The 20,446-nt window shown below is 44.8% G+C and overlaps 1 protein-coding gene across 1 annotated transcript in view; it reads left to right on the top strand.

The window, feature by feature from the left end:
- The window catches only part of HRH3 (histamine receptor H3), a gene marked incomplete at both ends in the record, with an annotated part of 32,655 nt that extends 25,573 nt beyond the window's left edge, over positions 1 to 7,082 (top strand). Inside the window, one exon of the mRNA XM_081949754.1 lies at positions 6,219 to 7,082. Coding sequence (XP_081805880.1) covers positions 6,219 to 7,082 — 864 coding nt within the window. The remainder of the gene's footprint in view (positions 1 to 6,218) is intronic.
- Between the last annotated feature and the right edge of the window lie 13,364 nt (positions 7,083 to 20,446).

The following is a 20,446-nucleotide window of genomic DNA, read 5'->3' as shown; positions in this document are numbered from 1 at the left end:
CATGGCAACTCCACTGCGCTGCACAACAGAAGCCATTTTATGGCAGTACAGTAGAAGCCATTTTAAGGCACAACAGCCTGTATCTTAACAGAACACACACTGAGGGGTTTTAGGTGTATCTTACCCCCACAATATTTTTTCCAGAGAGTAAGTCATCTGTGTACCAAGTTTGGTTGAAATTGCTCCAGTCCTTCACTTATTGGGACCAGAAACTCCATTGCTAAGCAACGTGGATGTTAACTGGGGTCACAACTGATTTTATTACCTTTTTGGTGCAGTCATTAAGTGAATGACACAGTCATTGTGCTGGGGCAGTGGTTAGAATGTGGCACTGCAGTCACTGCTGACTGCCAGGAGTTCGATCCTGACTGGCTCAAGGTTGACTCAGCCTTCCATCCTTCCAAGGTGGGTAAAATGAGGATCAGATTGTTGGGGGCAAGAGGCTGACTCTGTAAACCCTTTAGAGAGGACTATAAAAGCATGGTGAAGTGGTATAAAACAATTAAATAAAATAATATAAAATATAAAATATAAAAAAATATAAAATATAAAATATAAAAAAATATAAAATATAAAATATAAAATAATATAAAATATAAAATATAAAATATAAAATATAAAATATAAAATATAAAATATAAAATATAAAATATAAAATATAAAATATAAAATATAAAATATAAAATATAAAATATAAAATAAATATAAAATATAAAATAATATAAAATAATATAAAATAATATAAAATAATATAAAATAATATAAAATAATATAAAATAATATAAAATAATATAAAATAATATAAAATAATATAAAATATAAAATATAAAATATAAAATATAAAATATAAAATATAAAATATAAAATATAAAATATAAAATATAAAATATAAAATATAAAATATAAAATATAACATATAACATATAACATATAACATATAACATCATATAACATCATATAACATCATATAACATATAAAATAATAATAATAAAATAAAATAAAATAAAATAAAATAAAATAAAATAAAATAAATAATATAAAATAAAAAATAAAATAAAATAAAATATAAAATAAAATATAAAATAGAATAGAATAGAATAGAATAGAATAGAATAGAATAGAATAGGATAGGGTAGGGTAGGATAGGATAGAATAGGATAGAATAGAATAAAATAAATCGGATCAGTATTAGGGCCAGTTTCAGGCATTAGCCAAATTAACAGGCAGCTCCATCCAGGAACCCCATTCCTACACAGTCAGAGTTCTCAAGGGTATTCAAAAAAATCCCAATTACACATTTCCCTGGAATTAAAAATAAAAATAATAAATTTTAAAATCACAATGGAGATGAAAAAAAAAAAAAAACTTCAGTGGAGGCAACCTAAAATGGCCCGGCTAAGGCAAGAAGAAAAAAAACAGAGGCACGGAGATTATACTGGGGGGTGGGGGTGGGGGAATAGACAGTCACAGCAATGGTAGAGAGAGTTTGACATTGAAGGAATTAAAATAGCAATCTATTTTGAATGCGTTACTACCCTCCCCTTCTAAATGCAGCCGTTTCCTCAGCAGTTAGATAGAACTATGTTCTTTTTAAAAATAGGCAGTTTTAAGCTAGAACGAATGGCTTCCTGTTGTCTTTCTAAAGCTGCAGTTTCCTTTGGACTTCAGACTATCAGGAATTCTGAAGTCCAGCTGGCAGAGGGCTTAATACTCTGGAAAGGGAATCACCAGGGGTGGGCTTCAAAAATTTTAGCAACGGGTTCTCTGCCTGGTTGCTGGGTGGGCGTGGCCATGATGGGTGTGGCCTTGTCGGTCCCGTGGACCATGGCGGGGGGGCATTTTCGCCCTCCCCAGCCTTTGCCCTCCCCAGCCTCCAAGCATGGGGGAGGCCCTTTTCAACCTCCCGGAGACTCGAAGAAATTCTCCAGAACCAGAATCTTGGAGATCTTCTAGTCCAATCCCCTGCTCAAGCAGGAGACCCCAAACCATTTCAGACAAATATTGGGTCTCTTCTTAAAAACCTCCAGTCTCGGATCACCTACAATCTCTGAAGGCAAGCCATTCCACTGATTGATTGTTCTCACTGACAGGAAATGTCTCCTTAGTTCTAGGTTGCTTCTCTCCTTGATTAGTTTCCACCCATGGCTTCTTGTCTTGCTTTCTGGGGCTTTAGAGAATAGGTCGACCCATTCTCCTCTGTGACAGACCCTCAAGTCTTGGGATACTGCTATCATATCACCCCTAATCGTTCTCTTTGTTAGGCTAGACACGCCTAGTTCCCTCAATCCAGGGGTGAAATCCAGCCGGTTCTGACCGGTTCTGGAGAATCGGTAGTGGAAATTTTGAGTAGTTCGGAGAACCGGCAAATACCACCTCTGGCTGGCCCCAGAGTGGGATGAGAATGGGGATTTTGCAATATCCTTCCCCTGCCACGCCCACCAAGCCACGCCCATAGAACCGGTAGTAAAAAAAAAATGAATTTCACCACTGCCTCAATCGTTCATCCTATGGTTTAGCCCCCAGACCCCTTATTATCTTTGGTTGTTGCTTTTTTCTTAATCTGCCAGAAAGGTGATAGGTGTTGCCGTATAGCAAATCCAGTGACTAGTTTTCAGATACCTTAAAAAGTAATGTGTTTATTTTATGGGATGGGATGGGATGGGATGGGATGGGATAAAATAAGCTGGCCCGGCCTGTTAATTTTAACTTATTTTTTAAATGTATTGCTCTATAAATTCAATTTGTTTTTTTTTTTTTTTGATATATATTTAATTTCTTTTTAACTTTTCGGGATGTGTGTTTTTTAATGTTGTACGCCGGCCTGAGTCCTTTGGGAGAAGGGCGGCATATAAATCCAATAAAAACAAAAACAAACAAAACAATAGGATAGGATAGGATAGGATAGGATAGGATAGAATAGAATAGAATAGAATAGTCTGTCTCTATCTATCCATCCATCCATCCATCCATCCATCCATCCATCCATCCATCTAGAATAGAATAGAATAACAGAGTTGGAAGGGACCTTGGAGGTCTTCTAGTCCAACCCCATGCCTAGGCAGGAAACCCTACGCCACTTCAGGCAAATGGTTATCCAGCATCTTCTTAAAAACCTCCAGTGTTGGAGAATTCACAACTTCTGGAGCCAAGTTGTTCCACTGATTTAATTGTTCTAACTGTCAGGAAATGTTGTTGGACTACAGCCTAGTACCCCATTAGTTTCTCCTATTATCCTGGTGACACATACCAACCTTTTCTCTGAGATTAGTCACACATGGTATTGTATAAGGTTATGCCACAATGTAGTCATTACTGTATTCTTTAAGGCAAACAAAGCTCTTTACCAGGTTGGGCAATGGATTTTCCCAAGGGGGGTCACATGAGAAGCTGGGACTGTTATACAGGGTCAAACCAATCAGGCCACGGCCGCTGTCCCCCCACCCACCCCCACTCTGATTAAGGCTGCTAGAAAATAACACTTCACACCTCCAACAACACTCATCCAAAGACTCTTTAACAGAATGAAATGAAAGAATGACAGAGATTCAAAGATTCCCTTTCTCCTTCTAGAACTAGCTGTGAAAATAATACAGGGGTCCTCGACTTGCAACCACAATTGAGGCCAACGTATTTGTTGCTAAGCAAGATAGGTACCGTATTTTTCTGAGTATGAGACGCACCTTTTTCCCTCAAAAAAGAGGGTGAGAATCTGGGTGCATCTTATATACTGAATACAGCTATTTTGGGCCTACTGAACCCACCCACCCTTTGCAAAAATGGATGTGCAGAGGGTTTGGGAGGCTCCTGAGGGCCAGGGAGGGCCGTTTTTGCTCGTTTTTGCCCCCCCTCCAGCCCCCAGGAGGATTCTTAACAGCCTCCCAAAGCTCTGCATGTCCCCCCCCTTTTTTTTTTGCAAAAAAACTAGGCTTGCAGAGTGCAAAACCCTTTTTAAAAAAAATTTACCTCTTCAAAATCATGGTGCGTCTTATACTCCGGTGCATCTTATAATCCAAAAAATACGGTGAGTGTGTTTTTGCCCCATTTTCCAAATCTTTCTGGTCACCATTTTTAAGAGAAACATGGCAGTTGTTAAGTTAGTAATACAGTTGTTAAGTGAATCTGGCTTTCCCATTGACTTTGCTGGTCAGAAGGTCGCAAAAAGGGACCACAGGAGCCTGGGACACTGCAACCGTCACAAGTAGGAACCAGCTGCCAAGCGTCTGAACTTTGATCACAGGGCCATGGGGATGCTGCAATGGTGATAAGTGTGAAAAACAGTTATAACTCACTTTTTCCAGTGCCACTGTAACTCTGAACAGTCACTAAACAAATACAGTAGTTGTAAATTGAGGATTACCTAATATACAGGAGTCTTCAAACTGATACATACAAGCACACATAAACATTCAAGCAAAGAATGACGCATGTGTATACTGCTTAAGTAAGTTAGGGGGAAATATCCAGTGGAGATAATATGAGCCAGCCGTGTGCAGCAGCTGCCAAAAAAGCCAACACTGTCCTAGGCTGCATTAACAAAGAGATAGAATCAAGATCAGGTGAAGTGTTACTACTGCTTTATTATGCCTGGGTAAGGCCACAGTTCGAATACCGCATCCAGTTTTGGGTGCCACAGTATAAAAACAGATGTTGAGACTCTAGAAAGAGTGCAGAGAAGAGCAACAAAGATGATTAAGGGGTTAAAGTCTAAAGAACGGTTGCTGGAACTGGGCATGTCTAGTCTGATGAAAAGAAGGACTAGGGGGTGACATGATAGGGACTAGGAGAGTTCCAATATCTCAGGAGTTGGCACAAAGAAGAGGGAGCCAAGCTATTCTCCCAAGCACCAAAAAACAGGATAAGAAGCAATGGATGGAAACTAATCAAGGAGAGACGCAATCTAGAATTTCCGGACAATGAGAACAATTAATCAGTGGAACAACTTGCCTCCAGAAGTTTGGGTGCTCCTACATGGCAGGTTTTAAAGAAGAGATTTGATAATCATTTGTCTGAAATGGTACACAACAGTGAGGGCTAATTTTTCTGTTGTTGCATGCCGAAAGCATGCGCACGACAGTGCATGCAGGCTTATACCCATAATGCAATGCACTAGCGAGACCCCCTCCGCATGCCCTGCCCCCCTGCGGATGTGTGTGCAACCCCTTGCGCTCCCCCCACAATGTGCACGCGTCCCCTGTGGCCTGTTTTGGGCCTAGCACAGTGATGACGAACCTATGGCAACCGGGCCACAGGTGGCACGCGGAGCCATTTGTCAGGGCATGCGCGCGCTGGCCAGCTGAGCTCACCTTTTTAAAAGCCATTTTTCGCCCTCCCCATGCTCCAGAGGCTTTATAAGAGCCTGGGGAGGGCGAAAAGAGCTTCCCCCGCCCCCCCCCCCCCCGGAGGCCCTCCGGAGACTTCAGGGACCGTCTGGAGGCTTCCCTGACGCCTTCGGAGCACTTAAAACGACCCTCCGAGCAAACCGGAAGTCACTTCCGGTTTGCTCGGAGGGTTGTTTTAAGCATTCCGAAGGCTTCAGGGAAGCCTCCGGACGGTCCCTGAAGCCTTCGGAACGCTTAAAACGACCCTCCCCAGGCTCCTATAAAGCCTCTGGAGCCTGGGGAGGGTGAAAAAAGCATGTAAAAATAGGGGGGGTCACGCGTTGTGCGTGCATGCGCACTGGGGGGGCGCATTGCATTATGGGTGCGGTACGCCCACACACGACCCCCCTGCACTCCCCCCCCCTTGTGGCACGCGAGCCAAAAAAGGTTCGCCAACGCTGGCCTAGCAGGACTCCCTGAAGCCTCCTGGGACCAAGAATGGGTCGTGGGTGGTGGGAACACTGTCCTCTCGTGCTCCTTCCCAGCCCCCACGCATGCACAGCAGAGACTCAAAAATCAGCTGGCTGGCAGGAGGCACACGCATGCATGGTGGAGCTGAGCTGGGGCAACGGCTTGTGTGCCTGCAGAGAGGGCTCCACATGTCACCCGTGGCACACATGCAATAGGTTCGCCATCACGTCTATAGGGTTTCCTGCCTGAGCAGGGGGGGGTGTTGGACTAGAAGACCTCCAAGGTCCCTTCCAACTCTGCCATTCTTTACATGCTAAGCCGCAAGAAAACATTTGACTGGGATAATCAATTATTTTCCTTTGAACCAATCATCCCTGCAGGGAGAGGATGTTCTCTAATAAACTTGGCCAATTGTTTTCCTTTTCCAGGTCTCCTACCGAGCCCAGCAAGGAGACACCAAGCGAGCTGTATTCAAGATGGCGATGGTCTGGGTTTTAGCTTTCTTGCTGTATGGACCTGCCATTATCAGCTGGGAATACATATCCGGCCGGAGCACCATTCCCGATGGGGAATGCTATGCAGAATTTTTTTACAACTGGTACTTCCTCATCACAGCCTCCACCATCGAGTTCTTCACCCCTTTTCTCAGCGTGATGTTTTTCAACTTGAGCATCTACCTGAACATACAGAAACGGACCAAAATCCGCCTGGAGGTTCTTCACGACAGCCAGAATTTTGTGGAGGAGATCGAAATGAGCATGGGGCCCAAGCTTTCCATGAAATGCTGTAAGTGGGAGGAAAAAGATCCAGGGAGCCTGAACCCTCCGAAATGGGACCCCCCAGAAGAAGATGCACGAGGAAGTATCAATAAAAAACATCCGCAGGACTCTGATGTGGGACCAAAATTCTCGAGCAAAAGGAATTATAAAGACTGGGCAGCCAACCTTTCTTTAGAGAAAGGATTGAAGGTCGCTTCCCAGAATGTGACCCAGCCATTCAGGCTGACAAGGGACAAGAAAGTAGCGAAATCACTAGCTGTGATTGTAGGCATTTTTGGCCTTTGTTGGGCACCGTACACCCTTCTCATGATCATCCGAGCTGCTTGCCATGGTCACTGTATCCCTGTGTATTGGTATGAGGCTTCTTTCTGGCTCTTGTGGGTCAATTCGGCCATCAACCCCGTCCTTTATCCACTCTGTCACTACAGCTTCAGGAGGGCCTTTGTTAAACTCTTGTGCCCAAAGAAACTGAAGATCCAGCCCCATAATTCTCTCCAGAAATGCTGGAAGTAACCTCATTGGGTAAGAAGTAAACGCATCAAGATTTCTTTGAAGAGGTATTGACAGTAAGAGTTGCAAAGGATGAAGAAGATGCCAAGTTTATCTAGGTCTTGGCTTTGTAATCTTTGATATGTGGATTGGGCGTGGCCCTCCAGTTCTTTTTTTGTATCTCTGGAGCCCTCAAATTGCACTTCTGAAAGTTTGGAGGAGGGGGAAAGATTGAATATCTGTAGGATGAAAAACAAAGTGTGCCATAACTCTGATAGATTTAACACTCCCTGTAGATCTTTAGAACTTGAGCCAAACTTTCTATCTTGTCCAGGGTCATCTTTTCTGTTTAGTTCTGTGCAGTCAAAAATGGGTTTGAGAGTATACACCTAGTTGAGTTTGAGCAAACACGCATTGAAATATATGCTCTTCAAATCCACATTATTAAGATTTTCAAATACAAGGAAGGGAAAGAAATGTCCAGTGATGGTCCAACATAGAGGTAGCCCTTGATCTATGACCACAACTGAGACTGGAAGGTTGTGAATGGTGATCATGTGACCCTGGGATGCTCCAATTGTCATAAAGACATGCCAGTGGCCAGGTGTCTGGACCATAGTCATGTGACCACAGGGACACAGTGACAGTCATAAGTGCAAGGACCAGTCGTGAATCATTTTTGTCAGCAGAGTTGTAACTTTGAACAGTCACAGGCAAATGAATGGTTGTAAGCTGAGGACTGCCTGCATTTGGCTTCTAGAGAGGAAAGACATTTCTACTGTACATGTCACAGTGGAAAAAATCTGAGTGTCGTGGTATCCTAGCTGTGAAGCTAATTGCCTCCCGTTCGAAGGTTGAGAGTTCAATCCTAGATAGTGGCAGATGTTTTTCTCTTGCTGGGCGCAAAGAAAAACAATATCTGCTGTGAACTCCATGTGGCATCAGGACGGGCGTCCGGCCAGTAAATGCTCAGTTCCATTCAGTCGCCCTGATTCTACTTGGAATTAGTTCCATTCAACAGCTCCATTCACCAGGCAACTACTGCTAACTCTGCATGTATGCCTTTATGTGAAAAGATGTCATTATCATACAGTGATGACATTTTCCCTCATTTGCTCAGGTTGTTCAACAAGGTTTGTTTTTTCTTCCTGCGCATCCTTTATATTATTTTTGGTTCCACTGGGAGGAAAAGCTGGCTTGATAACAGAAGGAGCTGGAAGCTCTCAAATACAAGAGGTACGCGTTTAGCACATTTTTTTTAACTAAGTGAAATTTAATCTAATTAAATCATTAAATTTGGAGTCTAACAATAATTCGCTGCATTACTGTAGGGTATCCAGCATTCTACAGGGAACGCTAAGTATGGAGTGAACAGCAGAATATTGAATTTTTTCAACCTGGTGAGAAAGGAACTAAGTCACTGAAGACTTCTTTACCTCTGTAAAGAAATATAGAAGTGGCTTTGAAGAAGGGATTCAATTGTACGTATAAACATCAACTTAGCCCTGATAGACAGGAAAGGGTGAGGAAGAAACTCAAGATTATCTGAACTCCATTCATGCAGTGTCTGTTTCCTGGCATGGTCTACTTCAAAATGCTGAGGACATTCCATGATCTTGGTGACCCAAATCAAACTTGCTCTATTCCATGATGCTTGAGGATCTGTTCTGTTGCAAGAGCTGGTCCTTTCACTGATCACAGGAGTGGTCAGCACTACTCAAGCATATTTGCTGGCCGCGTTAAAACTGCAGATCGTTCTTCATTTTACATCCATTTCAGCGATGTATCTTCCATCAAAGAATTCAGGGAAAGTGATAGTCAGAATAGCAGTTCCCACTGTTATTTCAGGAGAGAAATTGAACATTTGAGACACAGTATGCTTGCTGTCCAAGCATGGTGTGTGGGTGTGTGATAGATAGATAGATAGATAGATAGATAGATAGATAGATAGATAGATAGATAGATAGATAGATAGATAGATAGAGATAGATAGATAGATAGATAGATAGATAGATAGATGATAGATAGATACACACACAGAGAGAGAGAGAGACAGACAGACAGACAGACAGACAGAGACAGAGACAGAGAAAGACATAAAGAGAGAGACACACAGACACAGACACAGACACAGAGACAGACACACAGAGAGACAGAGAGAGGGAGGGGGAGAATTTTATTTCTAGAACAAATGGCAAAGTTTATTTCAGCCACAAGGTATTCAAGCTGCTCTCTGTATTATTGCTGACGTTATGAGCTTCAAGTATAGATTCAACTTATTGCCATATTGTTACTTCAAGTTAAGTCAAATATCTCTTCCTGAAAATCGGGAGGACTTTTCTTCTGAGCATTGTATGTAAACTACAGTATATGTGATGAAAAGCACTGTTCTATTTTTTTTTCCAAAATCCAAAACACCTCTATTTAGTCATCATAAATGGTACTGTAATTTTAAATCTCTGCTAGAAATTTCAGCACTCTTTGGACTACCGGTTTTTCCTCTGTAGCTTAGATAAATATGCTTTCAGCCGTAGACCTAACATTTTGTGTCACGTATGCATTATTTGGTACTGAAAATGGACTCGGTCTGATGAGGAACTGCATCAGAATTTAATGAGTTTTGGGAACAGTATCATATGGAGAATTTTTGTCCTGCAAGTTTGTCCAGCTTTTAATGTATGCTTTTTATCCTGTATGTTAACAGCACTATGTAGGAGATATAATAAAAATATTTTCTTAAATCAAGATTCATCAAATTCTTTGTAGAGAAACAGAGCATGGTTAAAGCAAATAATTCAGTCTGGAGCCTCATCTAGCAATTTCTTTCTCCAGATGAAGATCAGTTCAAAAGAGTTTTTAAAATGTATTTTTAAGCCTAGTTGCTAGGTATGAAACCACAAGGGAGAAATTAAATTTGAGTGATAGCTGTCTTTGAAGCAAATTGATCAGGCCCGACTGATGAACTAAAGCTGTGATGGTGAACCTGTGGCACGCCTGCCACAGGTGGCACGCAGAGCCCTCTCTGCGGACATGCCAGCCGTCATCCCAGCCCAGTTCCACTATGCATGCGTGCGTGCTTCCCACCAACCAGCTGCTCTTCGGGTCTCCGCCACGGATGCACAGGGGATGGCCGCATGCAGGAGACGCATGCATGCATGTGCAGGGGGTGGGGCACATGCGCAGGGGGCACCCGCATTGCATTTTGGGCCTTGTGCAATACCTCTGTGCCCTGTTTTGGCTTCCAGGTTGGTGCAGGTGGGTTTTGGGCCTGGAAGGTCTCCTGCAACAACCTGGAAGCCAAAAATGGGCACGGGGGAGCATGGCGCGTGTGTGGGGAAGTGGGCGCACAGGGGGGCATAGACCGTTGGATACATGGGGGGGGTAGTGTGTACCTTGCATTATGGGTGCGGGCGCTCGAGCGCGCTGTAACACACATGCATGTGTCCTTTCGGCACGCGATGACAAAAAGGTTAGCTATCATTGAACTATAGTAGCTCAAGTCAATCAAGTCATAATAAATCGGGAGAGATCAAAGCAACTTCGATAATTATTGTTTTGAAAAGAAGTAAACAGTAAACGGAACTATAGATGTCTATCAGCATCTTCAGAGGTAAAAGGTGCATCAGAGGGGAAAATGCTTCGCCTGCTTCAGAAATGAGCACATTTCTTGGCAACTCCTAGGTAACTGTTTAAGTGACTAAACACCTGCAGTGATTCATTTAACAACTGCGGCAAGAAAGGTCGTAAAATGGGACAAAATTCACTTAACAAATGTCTCACCTAACAACAGAAATTTTGGGCTGAATTGTGGTCGTAGGACTACCCGTATTAGGCCTTATTTGCTTCTTGGCACAAAAATATAATCATCAAATTATTTTTCTGTCTTTCTGTCTCTTCCCATCTTTTCCCTGGTATTAAATGCTAAAGTAAATTTATCTACATCACCTGTTTTTCAACCCACAAATGGAACCAAATCAAACCAATCTTTAGAAGCATTTGTTTTTTTCTAAATTTAACTCTAATTAACCTCCTGGCTCCAGTTCTAAGTATGTGCTGTTCTCTGCTTGAAAAAAAAACCGTGGGTATCTATCGAAGGGTGTGTCCACCTGCATGCATATACATATCAATTTGAAGGCTTCTGTATAGTTAAGTCATGATTTTTTCCCATGTCAACTAAATACAGGTAGTAATTGACTTACGACCACTATTGAGGCCAACATCTGTTGCTAAGCAAGACAGTTGTCAAGTGAGTTTTTCTCCATTTTCTGATCTTTTATGTCAAGTGAATCCCTGCTGTTGTTCAGTTAGTAACACGATAGTTAAATAAATCTGGCTTCCCCACTGATTTTGCTTGTCAGTAGGTGTTCTGACTTAGGCTTCACCAAATCGCGAAGCAGACTCCTTGTCTCGACAAAACCCCTTTTTATTAAGCTAATGTGAATTCTTCTCATTCACATCCAGCAAAGTCCAGGCAAATAGTCTTTCAAGGGTGAATTTACAACCACGGACCTCATCAGGCTTGGAGAGCTGCCAGGCCGATATCTTCCAAACACAAGGCTGTACAAGAAAATACTTGACAAGGAGGCTCTGAGAATCACAGATGAATCTTCACACTAATTAAGTGAATTAATTGTCTCCTGCAAGCTCCACTCCCCTTTCGCTCCTCTTTATTCCCGATGGGAGGGGCCATTCACCGTCCACCTGTGCCTTTACTCCTGAGTCAGCCCTTGTTCCTTAGCTGTTCCCTTCTCCTGACAGCTCTATGCATGCACACATCAGGAACAGGATCCAGCTGTTCTTCTGTCCCACTTATCTCTGAATCTGAAGGTAGCTGATAACTGTCGGACAGCCCTAGCCCCACTCTGCCTCTGACGCAGAGCCTTCCCCAGACTCCAGGTCTGGCCCATGTTCCTCCCCAACCTCCTCACTGTCTCAGTCTGCCACCAACTCCACTGGTGGGCCACAACAAAAGGTCACAAAGGAGGATCACATGATCCCAGGACACCACAAACATCATAAATATGAACCGTATGAGCCAAGCTTCCGAATTTTGATCATGTGTCCATGGGAATGCTGCAACATTTGTAAGGGAGAAAACTGGACGTACCTTTTTCAGTGCTGTTGTAACTTCAAATAGTCACTAAATGATACGGTTGTGAATTGAGGACTAACTTGTAGATGTAAACCAAAATGTAAGCAAAATGTAAAGGGGACTTGGTCCCCATTGCAGTTCTAAGTTCCCTGTATGTTTTCCCCTCTCTAGGTTTTCAGTTGGTGTGTTGTAGTGGCCACTGTGATGTCTCCCTTGGACGACTTCCCATATTCTTCCTCAGAGGTCAGCTCAAGAGAGGATGAGCCCATTCCTGGCACGTCAGAAACGGAGTTGTTAATGATTCTGAGCAGTCAGCCGAAGGAGGAGGCTTCAGTTGGGGAAAGCTTGCAGGGGCAGATGGCCAGTGAAGAGAAGGAGGAGCTGCCTTCTGCACTGAACCAAGATCAGGCAGGGCAGAGAAAAGGCAGGAGCAATGGAGGTCAGCCAGATTAATCGGGAGGAAAGCGCCCCGCCCGTCTTGATGTGCTGCACCAGAAATCTGGCTATTTATTACAGCAGGCAGAGGGAGGCATTGCTGGGAACAATGTGTTGGTTTTCTAGCTGTTTGATTTGATTGTCATGCTTCTTGCTTCACCATGTTTGGAATTGTGCCTTGGAGTCTCATGAGTTCTCATATATGTATTTAAGTTTTTCCTGGTGGATTCAAGCTTGTTTGGTGGACTTATTTGTTTGAGCAATTTTCAGTTGCTTTATGGACTATTGGCCCATTGCTTTGTAGACTAACCAATTAAATATGAGCTGACAGTGGGCGGCAGCAGCCAAGAAAGCCAGTGCAATCCTAAATTGCATTAACAGAGGGATACAATCAAAGTCAAGTGAGGTACTAATACCACTTTATAAAGCCTTAGTAAGACCATACCTACAGTACTGCATCCAGTTTTGGTCACCACACTACAAAAAAGATGTGGAGACTCTAGAAAGAGTGCAGAGAAGAGCAACCAAGATGATTAGGAGACTGGAGGCTAAAACATATGAAGAACGGTTGCAGGAACTGGGCATGGCTAGTCTAGTGAAGAGAAGGACCAGGGAAAACATGGTAGCAATCTTCCAACCTTTGAGGGGCTGCCACAGGGAGGAGGGGGTCAAGCTATTCTCCAAAGCACCTGAAGGCCAGACAAGGAATAATGGATGGAAACTGATGAAGGAGAGATTCAACCTGGAAATAAGGAGGAATTTTCTGACAGTGAGATCAATCAACCAATGGAACAGCTTATCTCTTGAAGTTGTGGGAGCTTCATCCCTGGAAGTTTTCAAGAAGAGACTGGGCTGCCATCTGTAAAAAATGGAGTAGGGTCTGTTTGGGTGGGGGCTTGGCATAGATGACCTACAATGCAGTGGTGGGTTGCCAATTTTTTTACTACCGGTTTGTGTGCGTGCATGCGACGCTTCTAGGCATACACAGAAATGTTCAGGCAGGTAGGTGGAGTCTCCTGCTGCCACTGCTACTGGTTCATCCAATCTGGGCTGAACCGGGAGCAACCCACTTCTGCTACAAGGTCCCTTCCAACCAGTAGTGGGTTCCGGATCCTGTTGCGACTGTTACGGTGCAAAGGGGCTGTACATGAATGCGCGCAGCACACATGCACATGCACATACGTACTTACCGCCCCGTGATGCTCTGCAACGCTTCTGCGATGTTCCAGCTGCTTGGCGGAGTGTCGCGCAGGCGCCGTACGCTCTGTGCATGTGCACGGAAGCTCCAAACGGCTCAAATACAGGTAAGAAGGGCGGGCGGGTGGGCCCTCCATAACACCGTACCGGAACAGTACCTGGTGCTCCCAGCAGGCACTGGTACACCAGTACGGGGGCGTACCGGTCATATCCCACCACTGCTTGCAACTCTGTTAATGTGTAATCTTGGCCTGCTTGTGGCTGGAAGTATTTGGGATAGTTCATCGTGTTGGTGAAGGGAATTGCTGGGGAACGTTAATAAACTCACTATACCACAGTTGTGTGTATGTGAGTGAGTGGGGCAGCACAGCCATAGAACCTTAAGAGTAGCTCCCAACAGAAGCCCCAATTGAGATTCTTTCCCTTTATGGTCTCCCACTGTGTTGCTTCCAAATAACGCATGGAAGTTCTATACAGCATTCTGAGCTAGATTGCTCCTGTCTATCTTCCTATCTTCTTCACAGCAGGTGGGACACTGGGCAAGGGTCAGTCAATCATCTGTGCACGGCTCTGTGCACAGCACACATACACAACTGAAGTCAGCATAAACCACAGGTATTGGTCCCATTAGACCTGCGGCATGCAGTCAATTAAAAATGCCTCCTCTGTCATCTCCGTCATAGTTTGCCGAGAGTTAATTGGGAGATTTTCCTATTACTGCACCAATTCATTCCTTAGAGAAGGGCAGCTTGGAATTCCAGAAAAGATAGGCTTAAACTGCCATAAAATGTAGATTATACATTTTTTAAATTTTGTTGCCTGTTTCTGAATGCAGAGGTTACAGGTCACTCTTGACCTACGACCACAACTGAGCTCAAAACTTCCATTGCTAAGAAAGGAAGTATGTTTGCTTCGTTTTATAACCCTTTTTTGGCACCGTTGTTAAGTGCTTTCATTGTTAAGTGAATCATGCGGTCGTTAAGCGGATCTGGCTCCCTTCCCTGACTTTGCTTGTTGGAAGCCAGCTGAGGAGGTTACAAATGGTATTCAGAGGAACCAGGTCATTGTTATCACTACAATCAATTTGGGCCAAGTGCCCAAATTTTAACCACGTGACCAGAGGTGGTATTCAGCCGGTTCTGACCGCTTCTGGCGAACTAGTAGCGGAAATTTTGAGTAGTTTGGAGAACCGGCAAATACCACCTCTCCCTGGTACTGCCCCAATCTATTCGCTGCCTCCCAAGTCCCAGCTAATCGGAGTCCCAGCTGATTGGCTGTGTCTTCTTTTGTTGCCCTGCACAGAATGGAGCTAGAAAGCAAGTTAGTGGGGTGGGGAGGGAATTGGGATTTTACAGTATCCTTCCCTCAGGAGTGCGATGGAAATGAAGATTTTATAGTATCCTTGCCCTGGAGGACGGTGGAAATGGGGATTTTGCAGTATCCTTTCCTCAAGAGTGAAGAGGGAATGGGGATTTTGCAGTATCCTTCCCCCAGGAGTGGGGAGGGAATGGGGATTTTGCAGTATTCTTCCCCCAGGAGTGGGGAGGGAATGGGGATTTTGCAGTATCCTTCCCCCAGGAGTGGGAAGGGAATGGGGATTTTGCAGTATCCTTCCCCCAGGAGTGGGGAGGGAATGGGGATTTTGCAGTATTCTTCCCCCAGGAGTGGGGAGGGAATGGGGATTTTGCAGTATCCTTCCCCCAGGAGTGGGGAGGGAATGGGGATTTTGCAGTATCCTTCCCCTGGAGTGGGAAGGGAATGGGGATTTTGCAGTATCCTTCCCCTAGGAATGGGGAGGGAATGGGGATTTTGCAGTATTCTTCCCCCAGGAGTGGGAAGGGAATGGGGATTTTGCAGTATCCTTCCCCTGGCATGCCCACCAAGTTACGCCCACCAAACTATGCCACTCCCACCAAGCCACACCCACAGAACCAGTAGTAAAAATGCTTGAATCCCAACATTGCATGTAACCATAGGGATGCTGCAACAGTCTTAAGTGTGAAAAACTATCATATGGTGCTTTATTCAGTGCTGATATAACTTTGAACCATCATTGAACAAATGGTTGTAAGTCAAGGACTACCTATATTAAGATGTCCTTGAAGAGAAAGCAGGGGTAAAACCCTGTTACCTGAAGAAAATTGCAAGATGGAAAGGAAACTGAAGTAAAATCCTAACCACAGTCACAAGATTCTCACTTTCTTAGAGGCTTTAGCCTCTCATAAATTCAATTTCCTGATCCGTTCTTTGACGATCAATACCCAACACTCCTTTTGATCTTCTGAATTTATTCTGATCCAAATTCTACACAGGTATGTAGCTTCCTGAACGTCCAATTGCCCCCAATGGGGAGAAACTGCCAACAGTTCTCTCTCTTCCTTTCTTCTGCAAAAGAAAAATAACAAATGAACCCCCCCCCACATTTTATCTATTAGAAATACTATTTTTTTTCCTGATTGTGTCACATATACAGTACACAACCTCGAGTAAAAAGTAATAAGAAAGGAGAACGCCCACACATCAGGAGGTTCTTTGTTCCACCTCAGCGGATCCAGAAAACTATCAAGCTACCTTTTGTTCTCAGCTGTGGGATAACTTCCCTCAAATCACGGTCAATGAGGCATCCTTGCCTTTGGATTCTCCCACATCCTTCAGCATCCTTCTTCTGCCCCTTTGATTCCTGGTTTGTTCTGTCTTGTAATTCGTGATTAGTTGCATTGTTTCATTGTTCTGAGTTCATTGTAAGAGATTTCTTTAGCTCTAAGGAAGAGGAGAAAGGCCCCTGGGAGGAGCATACTTTTTTGTCCGAGCTAAATTAAGGAAAGCGCTCCCCCCACCTCCACCACCACCCCCCGCACCTAGGATGGTCTTTGAAATGGAGAACAGGTAATTATCTTTTCAGCTGCCAGGATCCACATGTCTTCATTGCTTAGGAGATTTCTCCTTGGAAGCTAAATGAGGGGAGAAGAATTGTCAAATCGAGTCTCTGTTATTCCTGGCAAGTTTCCTATTATTCGCTTTTCTTTCAAATAAATAAATAAATGACTTAGCTTGGGTCTTATCTTGCAGTACCCAGAGATCAGGGGAGGCATTATTTTCTTGGCAACATAATAGCTTCAGTAAGCTGTTGTGTCAAGCTTCAGGTAGTTATCACTTAGGTATAATGAAAAAGATATGACTCTGGGCATAACAAGAGCTATGAACTCAGACAACTGTGATTATTCAATGAAGAGGATCTAATCTGGGTCTCTCACCGGGACCAGAGGTTTAATCTTAGGGAGCTTTCGGACTCATGCTGGAACCCATCCTCAGGAAACTTCCCTCTCACCAGAACATTCTGAACGTGGATGGAATGTAATCCAGATTCCCAAGATGGAGGGACTGCATTCTAGCGCAGCAAGATACTTTGTGTGGGAGAAAGAAGGTGGAGATGTCTCTTCCCTAATGGCAGGGGTGGGATTCTCTGCCCGGTTTCTGGGTGGGCGTGGCCATGGTGGGCATGGCCTACTCGGCCTCCTACACCATAGCGGGGGGGGGGCGTTTTTGCCCTCCCCAGTCTCCAGAGACTTTCCTTGAGCTTCCAGGAGAGCAAAAAACAGTCTCCCCCACGCTCTGGAGGACCTCCAGAGGCGGGAAAAGGACCCTTTCCGGCCTTCTAGAACTTCCCGGAGGACTGTTTTTCACTCTCCTCAGTCTCCGGAGGATTTCCTCAAGCCTCCGGGAGGGGAAAAACAGCCTCCGCTCAGCTCCGGAGGCTCTTCAGAGGCTGGAAATGGGCCCATTTCTGGACTTTCAGAACTTCTGGGAGGCCCGTTTTTCATCCTCCCAGAGCCTCTGCACGGGCCCTGCGCTTACCCAGCATCCAAAACATGCCACGTGGAGTTTGAGTTTTATTAAATTTATATACCGCCCCGTCTCCCCGCAGGGACTCGGGGCGGTGTACAGACAGTACAAATAAAACAACAACGCAAGAACAACAATACATTAGACACCCGACATAAACATACGGTCTGTGACATACCCAAACTCATTTCAAGTTAAAAAACAGTCTAAAACCAAATTAAAACCCCAAAATTTACAATATTAAAAAGCCATCCAGGAAGGGCGGTAATAGATTGTACTTAAGATTCCGATTAGGCTAGGCCTGCTAGCCAGAACAGGTGGGTCTTGAGTTTCTTACGGAAGGAGCGGAGATCAAGGAGTAGTTCTAATGTCAGGGGGGAGTTCGTTCCAGAGGGTTGGGCCCATCACAGAGAAGGCCCTACTCCTGGGCACCGCCCGCCCGCATGTCTAGCGGAGGGTACCCGGAGGAGACCCTCCCTGTGTGAGCGGATTGGTTGTAGGGATATATGGGGTAGAATGCGATCTCGCAAATAACTAGGTCCCGAGCCATGAAGCGCTTTGAAAATGACAATCAACATCTTGAAACGCACTCGAAAAGCCACAGGTAGCCAGTGCAGCTCGCGCAGAAGTGGTGTTACATGGGAGTACCTGGTACTCCCCAAGATTGTCCGCGCGGCTGCATTCTGAACCAACTGGAGCCTTCGGGTGCATCTCAAGGGGAGCCCCATGTAGAGAGCATTACAGTAATCAAGACGGGAAGTCACCAGGGCCTGAGTGACTGTGCGAAGGGCATCCCGCTCAAGTAGGGGGCGCAATTGGCGCACCAGGCGCACCTGGTGGAACGCCCTCCCAGCCACGGCCGTCACATGATCATCCAGCGACAGCCGGGAGTCTAGGAGGACGCCCAAATTTCGTGCCCTATCCACCGGGGGTAGTTGTTCCCCCCCCGATGGCCAGAGATGGAGCAAACTGGCTAAAGCGGGGCGCCAGTAGCCACAGCCACTCCGTCTTGGAAGGGTTGAGTTTGAGTCTGTTGTCCCCCATCCAGATCCGCACGGCTTCCAGACACCGGGACATCACCTCGACGGCTTCGTTGGGGTGGTTCGGGGTAGAGATGTATAACTGAGTGTCATCTGCATACAGATGGCACTCAACCCCGAATCCTCGAATGATCTCGCCCAGCGGTTTCATGTATGTGTTGAACGGGGGGGGACCGACCCCTGCGGCACCCCACACGTGAGCGGCCTCAGGGTCGACCTCTGCTCCCCCGTCAACACACATTGCGTCCGACCGGAGAGGAAGGAGGAGAACCACCGCAACACGGTGCCCCCCACTCCCATCCCCTCCAGCCGGCGCAATAAGATACCATGGTCGATGGTATCGAAAGCCGCTGAGAGATCTAATAGGACTAGGATGGAGGAGCAACCCCCATCTTTCGCCCTCCAGAGATCATCCACCAACGGAGACTCCTGGGAGGAAAGGGGTGGGGTGGACAGGGCCAGTCAGTCCTTGCAACTACCAGTTCAGCGAACCAGATGTAAAATTAGCATCCAGTTCACCAAACAGGTCCGACTCGGCCGAATCCCACTCCTGCCTAATGGTTCTCAGAGTATATACTTTATGAGAGTGGTACAATGGTGCGAGACCTGAGCATCACACAGTGGGGTGAGCATCATACAATGGAGTGAGCTCCCATTACTTGCCCCAGCTCCTGCCAGTCTAGCAGTTCGAAAGCATGCAGATGTGAGTAGATAAATAGGTACCACTTCAGTGAGAAGGTGCGCCTCGGTGTAAAGACATGCTGGCCACATGACCATGGAAGCATATTTAGACTATGCTAGCTCTCTCGGTTAAGAAATGGAGACGAACACCATCCCTTCCCCCCCCCCCCTTGATATGACTAGAGAGGGGAAAACTTTATCTTTAGTTTGCTATAGATTGGTGGGCATGGCAGGGGAATAATACTGCAAAATCCCCATTCCCTTCCCACTCCTGTAAAATCTCCATTTCCACCTCCCTCCAGGGCAAGGATACTATAACATCTTCATTTCCACAGCACTCCTGGGGGAAGGATATTGTAAAATCCCGATTCCCTCCCTACCCCACTAACCTGCTTTCTAGCTCCGTTCTCTGTAGGGCAACAAAAGAAGATGCAGCCGATCAGCTGGGACACTGATCAGTTGGGACTCGGGAGGCAGCGAATAGATCGGAGGTGGGACTAGTCAGAGGTGGTATTTGCCGGTTCTCCGAACTACTCTGAACTGGTCAGAACCGGCTAAATACCACCTCTGGTCTGTGTATGCAGTATGATAGCAATCAATCCCAACATCTTACAATATGCTATTATTAATGAAACGTTCATAGCTATTTGTGGGGGGTTTCCCCCACGTTATTTAAATTATCTGAACAATATTCATATGTGATACAAAAAATGAAAGCAAAATGGAAATTATCAGTCATAACTAAAAATCAATTTGCAATTGTAATATGTTTTGTCCATCCAGAAATAAGCAGTAACAATTATATGCATTTGGAATATGGAGTTTGGCTAATCATTTCAAGAGGAGGAGGATTTGTGCAATTCAACATGCTATAGGAAATGGGTTTTTCATATCGTAATAGATGTGTTTGGAAAAACATTACAGATTTTTAGCAACAGCCTTCATTGACTAGGGGACATTAATGCTCATTTAGTGAAAGGCAAGGAGCAGCTAACACATTTTGCTGAAATGCCAAGCCTTTTATATTGTTTATGAACTCAGCATTTGAGAATTAACTGTGGATTAACTTAATATAATCAAAATTGTTCCCAGCACATAAT

This window comes from Natrix helvetica, assembly GCF_964273705.1.
Source record: "Natrix helvetica genome assembly, chromosome: 3".
NCBI classification, from domain to species: Eukaryota; Metazoa; Chordata; class Lepidosauria; order Squamata; family Natricidae; genus Natrix; species Natrix helvetica.
The sequence above is the reverse complement of the archived record's forward strand: the minus strand, read 5'-3'. Positions and strand labels throughout refer to the sequence as shown.